This window comes from Cyclospora cayetanensis, unplaced genomic scaffold (assembly GCF_002999335.1).
Source record: "Cyclospora cayetanensis isolate NF1_C8 unplaced genomic scaffold, CcayRef3 CcayRef3_contig_55, whole genome shotgun sequence".
NCBI classification, from domain to species: domain Eukaryota; phylum Apicomplexa; class Conoidasida; order Eucoccidiorida; family Eimeriidae; genus Cyclospora; species Cyclospora cayetanensis.
Genome location: NW_020312535.1, coordinates 114,156 through 124,223, shown reverse-complemented (window position 1 = coordinate 124,223; position 10,068 = coordinate 114,156). Strand labels below are relative to the sequence as shown.

General features: G+C 48.5%; 1 protein-coding gene across 1 annotated transcript; it reads left to right on the top strand.

The window, feature by feature from the left end:
* Nucleotides 1-6,711: 6,711 nt before the first annotated feature.
* LOC34618563 (folate transporter 1, chloroplastic) lies at nucleotides 6,712-9,499 on the top strand. The gene is made up of 7 exons (XM_026334976.1): nucleotides 6,712-6,766; nucleotides 6,814-6,925; nucleotides 7,297-7,631; nucleotides 8,085-8,238; nucleotides 8,518-8,620; nucleotides 8,860-8,979; nucleotides 9,338-9,499. The coding sequence occupies exons 1-7, from the start codon at nucleotides 6,712-6,714 to the stop codon at nucleotides 9,497-9,499; spliced, it is 1,041 nt and encodes a 346-aa protein (XP_026190761.1).
* Nucleotides 9,500-10,068: the final 569 nt, after the last annotated feature.

Here is a 10,068-nt window from a genome sequence, read left to right as displayed (position 1 = left end):
GATATGGATCTGTACACCTGGTTGTGTCACTTGATTTCAAGAGTCTATTTGAAAAAGGCAAGGCCTAGCGGGAGGCTCTGTGGCCGCTTGCAAGTTGCCACAGTGCAATCGATGAAAGTACCGGTTAAGCGTGAAGCGAAAACAGTGGAGGAAGCATTGACGATGTTAGAGGTGTGCATGACCGGCTACACGCCGATTGTAATGTAGTCTGAATCTTTTTTTTCTCTAATTAAATTTGGTTGCCACAGGGTTCGGATGGCAGAACGAGTTCACTTGCTGAAGTACCAACTTACGGTGAGCTCACTTCGCAAGCAAATGGCCGAAAAATTCCAGGACCGTGAAGCTAAAGCAGGAGAGCTTATATGTGTAGTGGAAAACGCAGACGTGCTATACAAAGAGGGTGAAGGCCTAGAGGAAACCGAAGAACTTGGGACAGCTGTTGGAAAAGAGAAGGGGGCTTCGGAACCCTCATGTGTAGCAGCCGGGCCAGTGGCAGCTGCCGTCCAAAGAACAGTGGGTCCAGGGTTGGATAAAGAACTGAGGATTTCGCATTGCTGAGAACGGCTAGATAAAACTAGGGTAGGGGAAATATGGGTAGTGCACCTGCGCACCGGGATGCTTAAAAAGCATTCCGTTGGGGAAAGTGGTTACCTGCAGTTCCTACGACTCATCCTGCTGCTCAGTTCCAGCGATTTGGAGTTGCTGTATAGTATGCGCGTAATGTCTGCTAAAGGTTGCAGGTTTTGGGTAAGGCAACAATAAATGCAGACGAAGGCCCCTTATAGAAGCTCTGCAGGTGCTTCATGTATTTTCCGTTTGTAGTGTCCTGCTGTCATCCGCGTTGAACCAAAAAACCCGTCCTCTAGATATGTCGCCTGCCAGTTGTTTATTGCCTGTTTTATGCGAATGCCTTGAGCGATGTCACTGTTTTCGTTGCTCGGGATCTTCGAACTTCACAACAGCGTTCTTTAAGCCGAGCTCTATAGGTCGCGGCGAAGATCACATGGAGCCACGTGCGTCTACGGTAGTGTGCAGCCCGTACCAGCTCTTAAATGCGCTGTCCGTACGAGTATGCAGGACAGCCAAAAAATCCCAAGTCAATTGTTTCTTGTGACGTAGGCTTTCCGCGGAGTCCCTATGGAACTGTTGGGCGTTAACTTGAAGTGAACAGCCTGCCCCTGCAGTCTGAAAGACGCAGGGTTGCCCATGGAAGAGCTAGAAAGCCGTTTCTAATTTTCAATGATGTACATAAGTTTTGCCTGGCGCCTTTTGCTGCTCTCAGGTGGGGTTGCTGCCGCCCTGCCTATAGACATTATAGTGCATGCTCCGCATTGAAGCAAATTCAGGGCTTTCTGGGTGGCAAACGGCAGGCATCCTTCACTGTATCCCATTCATGACCTTACAAACCTCTCTAGCTCCAACTCATCCCGTTATCCATTGTTTTGATGCCGTGTCTGCCTCTTACACATTGTTTAGTGTTTCCTTTCGCGTCGTCTATGACTGGGTGTCTCGGCGGTTCACGACGCCCTGTACCTAGCTCTGTCACACTTTTGGCATTGCTCCCTCGAGCTAATTCTTCACATATCCTCCCACTTCCAGAGACTCATTAACTACTTTCATGGCTTCGATTTCGTCGGTTTGCTTCTTATCAACATGCGCTTCTTTTGGACCGTGATTTCATTTCATTTTCATCAGTACTTTCTGCCAATACAACTGTCTGGTTTGCTCCCCTACACCTCCTCTGCGTATCTCTTGCGTCACCCATTTCACCACGAAAGCTGAGATGCTCGTGTCCTTTATCGCCTTCCTCATTTCTGCCTACGTTACTGCTCCCTGCTTGCCCACTGCTTACACGAAGCTGCCTGTCCGCCTCCTCTTTCAATTCCCAGATTAGTGTTTATGCTCTACTTCAAATAAACTTTTAGCTTCTATTCTCGGCCTTTACTCTGGCCCTGTCACTGAATCTGCCTGTAGAATATATTGTCTAGCCGAACACCCCCATCTATGTTTGCATCATCTCTCTGCATCCCGCCCTCTTTTATCACCATTCATATCTGTTTTATTCTACTCCTGTTCTTCCTGGCTTCTCAACCTATGTAGGTTTGTGCTATAGTTGCTGAGTTTCCTAAATGTGTATGCCTGGGAATCCAATTTCTTCTTCTTATGCCTTTCGGTGTGTCTTCATCCCACTCGCGTCTGTGTATGGACCCCGGTTACTTGTTACTCCAAGACCACCTCAGTCATGCACTGTATGGTGCTGCTTGTTGCCGGCCTCGTGAACGTGCGAAGGTGCCTTCACACCTTCACCTCTGTAGCCTCTTTTCTTAGCTCTTTTCTTTTCCTGGACATGCACTCCACGCCTGCTGCTGTGTATGTATGCAGTCCTACTGGATTATAAATCGATTAATTCACATGGTTTTCCAGCCAAATGATGCATTGGGGACGATGGTCGATAGGCGGCTGTACTGCGGACACAAGGCCTCGTGACTCCCTAGTACCTACAGTTTGTCTGGTTTCATTGAAAGCATCGGTTTTTTCTGTTCGGTTCAAATGTCCCCCTGGGCTCGAACGCTACCGCAACGGTGTAGCGGGCATATCTACACATGCACGCTTTCAACCACAGGAGTTAACTTAGAAGAATTTGCATAGTTCCTTATGTGGTTTGTTTGCAAGTACATCTTGTTTATCTCGCAGTACGCTCGGCTCAGTACAAGACGATGCAATGTGCGAGTGTGCGCTAGACGCTATATGCAACTAGCTGTGATGCTCGGAGTACTTGGTGGGTGAAGCCGCGCGCACCCTCGCTCTCCCTCTACCGCCATGTCAGGAACAACTAGACTCGACGGCAAGAATACGGTCTTGAATACCCTTAGCTGCTTTCAGGTAGGTTTGTATTGACACTGAATTCAAGTGCCTTCCCAAGGAGAGGTCAGGTGAAGCGTTACACTTGGTAGCGCAGCATCGTCCGATGCAGCTCCTCCGCGTTCATCTACTGACTCTGGACGAAGTGAAATGTCAGGCTTGTCGACAACATTTGTCTTGTCTGAAACAATCCGTTTGCTTTTCTTGATAAGATTTTTGTCAGCAATAATCTGGGAGGACAATCCTTCGCTGACAGAAGTTGACGGTGGCACAGCGCCTGCTGGGTGGGCACTGGCCCTCTTCTAAACTCATGTGAGCACTGTAGCCGTGCATCGGGTAGCAAAGCATAGTTTTCAGCCGATTACACTTTCCTGGATCCGTCACTGAGGTCATGCTGCCGAGAAAAAAAGGGCAGCCTTGGGAGGAAAAATGGTCGAAGACTACACCAGATGGTTGGAAATGTACCGCGCTGCGTACTCTTCCAAAACGAGGACGATTGCGCCTTGCGGCATATTGATGAAGGCGAAGTCCCGAGCAGGTTGCGGCACAGTGCAAGGGGCTACAAAGTATGAAGGCGCAGTCCGACGACCCACCGCGAGCCAATCCTGTGCCGAAACCGGCTCATACAAATGGTCGAGAATAGCCAGTACTACTTGCCACTTGATGCAGAGTGAGTCTTTTATCTGACAAGACCGCGCAGAAGCGCAATCTACCTGTTGACTCGTTAGTGTATTCCTTAAGGTCCAAGCTTGTTGGCGGGCAGTGGAATACAATGGTAGACAAGGCTGCGGCAGTGAAAGGCACTTTAGGCCGCATTGCGTACTACCAGCATGGTCTCCAATCTCTACGCTGGACGCGTGCCCTATGGCATGGTGCTAGGCATGCTTTGGGTTACTTAGTGGAAGGCGTGTGTGTGGTCACCGGTGCGCGCTGTGTAGTGTGCAAGGAAGCCCTAAGTGCAAGCACTTGTGCTCTCCTCAGCAACGCTTATTTCATATTTGATCAGCAAAGTGTATCCAGTGCCTCACCAAGGTGAGACAAAGTCATCAGGTAGCGGACTGAACAGTGGATGATAGAAAGCTATTGAGCAGGCTTTCACTTTTCGTGGCTCTGCACCTGTTTGCATAAGAAATTTCGATTGCACATGTAGCCGAGGAGCTACAGGAATGGGCACATATCAAGAAGGTAATCGTAGATCCGCCAAACAACGACAAATCGCCATCAAGCTGGCTACCTATTGGCCGTTCAGCGCATCGCATTGAGATCGGGTCAGCCCCATGCTGTGTTCCGTTGTATTGAAGGCTCCTACAGCATGGAGAGAAAATTGAGCGACTGGAGGAGGTTTTAGTTACATATGCTCAGTGTAGGAATCAACCTGCACGTTTGGGCAAAACTAGGTGTTGGTGCCGAAAAAGGTCGGAGGGTGGGACATCCGCATGAACTTCAAGCACCTCAGGCCCCTGAATAAGACTAGTGTCAAGCAGGAGTTCCTTGTGCATAACGTTTGAAGTGCTACATTAACTTACGCGAATGACTAATCTGCACTACAATTGATTCTAGAGAGGCCTTTCCGAAATCCCCATTCATCGTGATAAGTGGCACAAAACGGCGACACGCAGGCTCAAACATGCGTCTACTTGTTATTATTGTTGGACTTTGCAATTCCTAGACACACTGTAGCTGCACGTTAATTGGGATTCTCATGCACATGTCGAAGTGGAGTGGATAGCTGTCTCGTTGACGACATTTGGCTATTTAATGGAAACGTATAGTGGTACCAACAACACCTGCCGTTTGCATTGCAGCTTTTACGGGGCAAGAGGTGGTACATGAAGGAAGGCAAGTGCTCGTTGTTATGCAAGCAATTGTGCACGTACGTTTCTGCATTTTGACTGCAGGAATAAGGCCAGATCAAACAAAACTTGAATGAATCAAGGAGTGACCTTCGCGACACTGCGAAGTTTTGCGGGTTTCCATCTTAATACAGATGCCCCACCTCTAGACTTGCTTGGACTGGTGCACCTTTGATTTATCTGTGTAAGGGAGACAAGTGTGTAGCCTGGACAGACGAAGAGGATGCCGCAGCAACGACGCTTATCAGTCGTTTTTCAACTCCACCAGTGCATGCGCTGCCTGATAATGAGCAGTTTTTCTTTCTAATACCGATGCACATTTCATCAGTTAACACTAAACTCTTCCAACAGGTCGCGGATTCTTTAAAAGATCAAATTATTGCTTCGTATGCATATCGCTCAAGTGACACCGGGCAACGGTACTCATTGCTGTAAAGGAACTCTAGGCTGTGCAGTGGGGCACGGGAAAACTAACAGCAAGACTTGCGTGGACGTCATTCTACCGCATAGACAGAACTCCGGCATTTAAAGTACCTTGCAACAAGTGCGTAGGACTTTGCTGATATTGGAGCTGCTCTGTGGCGTGGGTGCTTCATGCAGAACAGCTTTACGGTGAAGTATGTGGCGGGCAAGACCACTGCCGACTACGCGCTCTTGCAACGCCCCAGCGATTCTGTACTGCACAGCGCAACCACTCTTGTCTCAGAAAAATCACGGATTCAATCGAAGTTACAGGAGTCTGCATCTTTTTGTCAACATGCAGAAAGGCGCAAATTGTGAAGCAGTATTACTCTAAAATGACTGGTAGTTGTTAGAACCGCGAGGGTATTCTGTAAATTCTAAATTCGCCCCTCAGTTCCATTTTGCGCCAAGCACAGGTTAATGTTTTTTGGGCGAAGGTGATTGCGAATCAATTCTTTTGCCTGCGGAAGGCTTTTTGGCTATGTCCGATTAAAGTGCTAGTTGCCCCGGACGGTAACCTTTGTGGTCCTTGGCAATTGCCCTTCTCCAGCACATACGTTGCCCTATGTACCTAGCTCCATCCATGGGGATTTATTGGTACTTTCAATCAGATGTTTTCTACACTCAGATGTATGCTCAGGCACTTCCAGATATGCTGTCCCTACATTCGTCCTATTGCCTGCTTAGGGGCTTCGAAGCTCGTTACGGTGCATGGACCGGCCGCCCTAGCATGGAAACTTCTCCATGGAGCACGCAAGCACTACTGAACAGGTTTACATTTTTATTCCTTCTCCATGAAGCACGCAAGCAATACTCAACAGGTTTACATTTTCATTCCCTAAACACATCTTACCTGTCTTCTGCTTTATGGAGCTGGAGGAACACCTTTCGGTGCTACGATGACAACGTGCCCTCGAGCCGATGAGGTTGTAGCGCTCCATCTGACGACTCCCTTCGGTGACACTTAACTCGTGCCAATAAAAGTTTGATACAAAGCTACTGTGTGTTTGTCAAAATAGCCTCCTCCTCTTCCTGCTCGCATCCCACAAAACCTCTCGACTTGGGAGGATAGGGACAGCTAGAGTGCGTGTTGCTGAGCGCTTTAATCACTGTGAGCATTCACAGCTAATTGCAGACTGCATCTAACGCTCTAAGAAAGCAACACTACGCCCTCTTGCATCGAGCTAACACTCCTCTGGAATAAATAGGTCATATAATCAGACAACTCAAACAGTCATTCCTTGCTTTGGTCTCTGCTAGGTACAACCAGTGTAGTACGAACTGCCGAAATGCAGCGTAGCCCTCTTCAGGCGACAGACCAGGCGGACCTAGTGGGTAATGACACTAAAAGAAAGTTTCCTGACATCCATAGAGGAGCAAGGACAATGAAACCCAAAGGACTTGGAAAGGGGCTGTGAAACGCCTGTATTTCTATCCGAGCGTCCGGATGACCCCCTGCTCTCACTTGTGTGGGAAGCCTGCATATTGAGGCACCTAAAATCTCATGTCATACTCACACTGGGGAGCACAGAATATGACTTTAAAACGGTCTTTAGGATATTTATTCGGGCTAGGAGACCACACCGCAGGTAACTGGCAAAACGATGTATATTAGTCCCGTGTGAACAAAACGTAGCCTGGAATGGTCAGGAAGAGAAAGGTGAAAGAATAGAGCTCGAACAGACTATGGCAGTCCTTTGGCTACAAGAAATAAGCTCCGTGGTCAAATATCCCCCTATCGCTTTCAAGCAAGTTGGCCGTGGAGTTCACTCATGGGCCCCACAGCCACTGACTTCCGGGGCCTTCGGCACCAACAGCTACGCAACGCTTAAAATGAATTAACTTGACTAGCTTCCTGAGAAAATGGGGCTTTCAACGAAGAAGTACTGCAATGACCTTTTATGTTTGGTATTCAGTCCTCACACTCGGGTTTGCCGCTGCACGAAGCACGAGTCGACGGCTCAGAGTATCGTACTGCGGCCATATAAGTGCACTTCATGAAGTAGCATAGTGTGTAAATCTCCCCTCAAATGCATTTCAATTCACAGTAAATGCCCAATTGCATGAGACATTCTCAGCGGTGCGCTGAACTCAATGGCCATGCGATGGAATGCTAAAGTCTGCCTGCCGCAATGGAAACGCCATCTCTAGCAGAATTATCGGTCAGCAGAGGCAGAGGGCCTGATCTGATCGAACGTCTACGAAGTACGGGGCCCTCTGCAATATGCACCTTGGACATCTCCGCAGTACATGCGTCGGTGCCGAGAGTTGCAACTTCTTGCCAAGAGCAAACAGGACCAGCAGCTCGTATTCATCAAGTGTCAACTCCAGCCTTCACAGGAAATCCAAACGTGGGCGCGTGTCCGGGTTGGGCTGCTGGGGCATCCGGGACAGCGGCTCTTTTGACATGCTGCGCTCTGCACCCGTTTGATCTTGTCAAGACTCGCATGCAAGGTGAGGCAGAGGCACACTTAGAGGAGAAGCTATATAGCAAAAGGTCCGGTAGAATAGAAAGAGCAAAGAAGGTGGAGCGTCTCAGACCATCTTGGCGTACCGTATTCTGCGATCTGTGCCCAGTTGTTGCCACGCTGCAGATGCACTGGCAAGACGGTGTTGAACTTGTGTCATGATGCATGCTCTTCATGCTTTTGTTTTGATTTTACGGAAGCGAAGTAAAGCTTAATTACGAGGGTCACCATGTGTGTTTTTCTCGGGCACTTTAAATCCGTCCACAACAGGGAACGTGAATACACAGCTTAGTCTAAAGATGCAGGCTCACATAGAGAAACCCGCTTAGACGTGCAACTTGGTTTATGATGGTTTGGTATTCATGCTTCAAGAAAATCCATTTTTATGCCGTTCTTGCGGCTCTGTGTCTCTTTCTCAATATCTCCCTGGCCTGGTCAGTTGCGGCTGTCACTGGTGGTGCGATCCCACGGTACAGCTCTACTCGTTCGGCAATCACTAGGATCTTCAAACAGGAAGGTCTGAGAGGCTTGTGGAAGGGGGTAGGCGTTACAGCAACAGCCTCTTCTACCTCTTGGGCTTGCTTCAGATATATGTAAGCTCTAGCGCGCCTGCCCTCGATTTGCAATTTTTGCTTCCCGTTTCTACGCTTCCAGTTTATTTTAAGGTAGCTGCCGTTTGCTTTAATACATCTTTTTTTCGTTATTTGTTGTGACGGCGCATGTGTGTGATGGTTAACCAGTACTATTAGCTTGAAATTTTCCCCTTCGCGCGGGAATCCGAACCAGCGTTTTAATGACAGAGTACATATAAAACAAGTTGAATGATACAGGGCTTCAAACTAGACATGTTTTCTCTTTGATGTGTTACGCAGTTTTGATAACTTCAGCGCCAGCTTTCCAAAGTGGCGCGTGGCTCTTTTCGGACATTCGCACCAGTCAACAGAAGTGGCAGAAAGGACATCTGTCGACGATGTGGTACGCAGCCACAGCAAACGTCTAAGCACCCTACGCACAACACCGTATGTGGGATCATTTAGGATAATTTTGCTTTGATTTTGGAGACACAGCAACTAAGTTCACCTCCAGTGCTTTATGTAGAAATTACCTGCTAGTGCAGTTGATAGTGATTGGTTTCCGATAAACATAAGGATTCACCCTTGGCCATACGCGGCTTTTCAGTTAATCGCTTTCCATTTCTTTACGCCTAATTGCAGGCTAGCGGTCTTTTAGCGGGCATCGTAGTGACCGGTCTGACGCATCCCTTGTGGCTTGCAAAGGCGCGAATGGAGATGCAAGCCAAAGAAACTGAGGTAGGACGCCCTGTTATTGAAGGCGTGTTTCCTGATAGCATTACCTACAGCACGCTTGCGAGAAATTTTAAATGGCAGCATTTAATCGGCACTAAGCCATTATCTATTGTTAGACCGTTTCGCTGAGGCACTGCGGTGGGGTCTCGCCGCGGGTGAACAGCGCGGAATACTGAGTGCAGGAGCTTCTGTGGGGAAGGAAAGTCACTTTGTGCCCGCGAGTACCTGGAAGCATCTACGTGAATATTTTTCACAGATCTAATGATAATAGTGTAGCCTTCTACCTCATGTGCTCAGCAGTTGTTCGTAGCAATCCGCCTTTTAGTCCGTTACTCGGTCCAGGTTGTTCCTATCTGCTGCATATGGCTTTTCCTCCTATCCCCAGGTTGCTGGCTGGCCACGCTTCCGCAATGGCTTTCGATGTATTTTGAGCGCCGCCCGCGGCGGCATAAGTGAATGCTACAGAGGCATTGGCCCAGCACTAGCCCTTGCGCCGCATGCAGCAATTCAAATCGCAGCCTATGAACGGCTAAAGAGGAACCAGTAAGTGCCGTCTCCTGTTGTTAGTAGCACATAGCAGCGAACAAGAACAATGACAATATCACTTGCGCACATATTTTCAGTCTTGATCCCCTCAGAGACTCTATCTAGACGGAAAACCGGAATGTGTGCCATGTTATTTTCAGTGTTTCACACTCCTCCTCTGTTGTAACTGCGGGGCTACCTGCTATATGGGGTGCCGTCTCCAAGTTTATTGCCCTTAGTCTCACATACCCATTGCAGGCGAGTGTTTCGGGAAATCATCGAAGAGCGTTAAGGCACGGTAGATTGTGGACCCCTTCTACTGATCAGCACACGGAGAATAGACACTCCCTACTGCATTAAAACCTTTGGACTTATCAGAATCAACAGGGAATTGTATGTTGTCTTTCAGGTCCTTCGCAGCAGACAACAAGTGCATAATGCGCCTTACCGTGACCTAAACTTTATTCAGGTTGCTACTGTGAGCTCAAGTACCAATGGCAGAGCTTACCCTTTGCTCCATTCTCGTCTTCTTAAGCTGCTACGCCCATGTTCCGCCGATGCTGATGTCGGTGCACGTGCCTTGCACCAGCC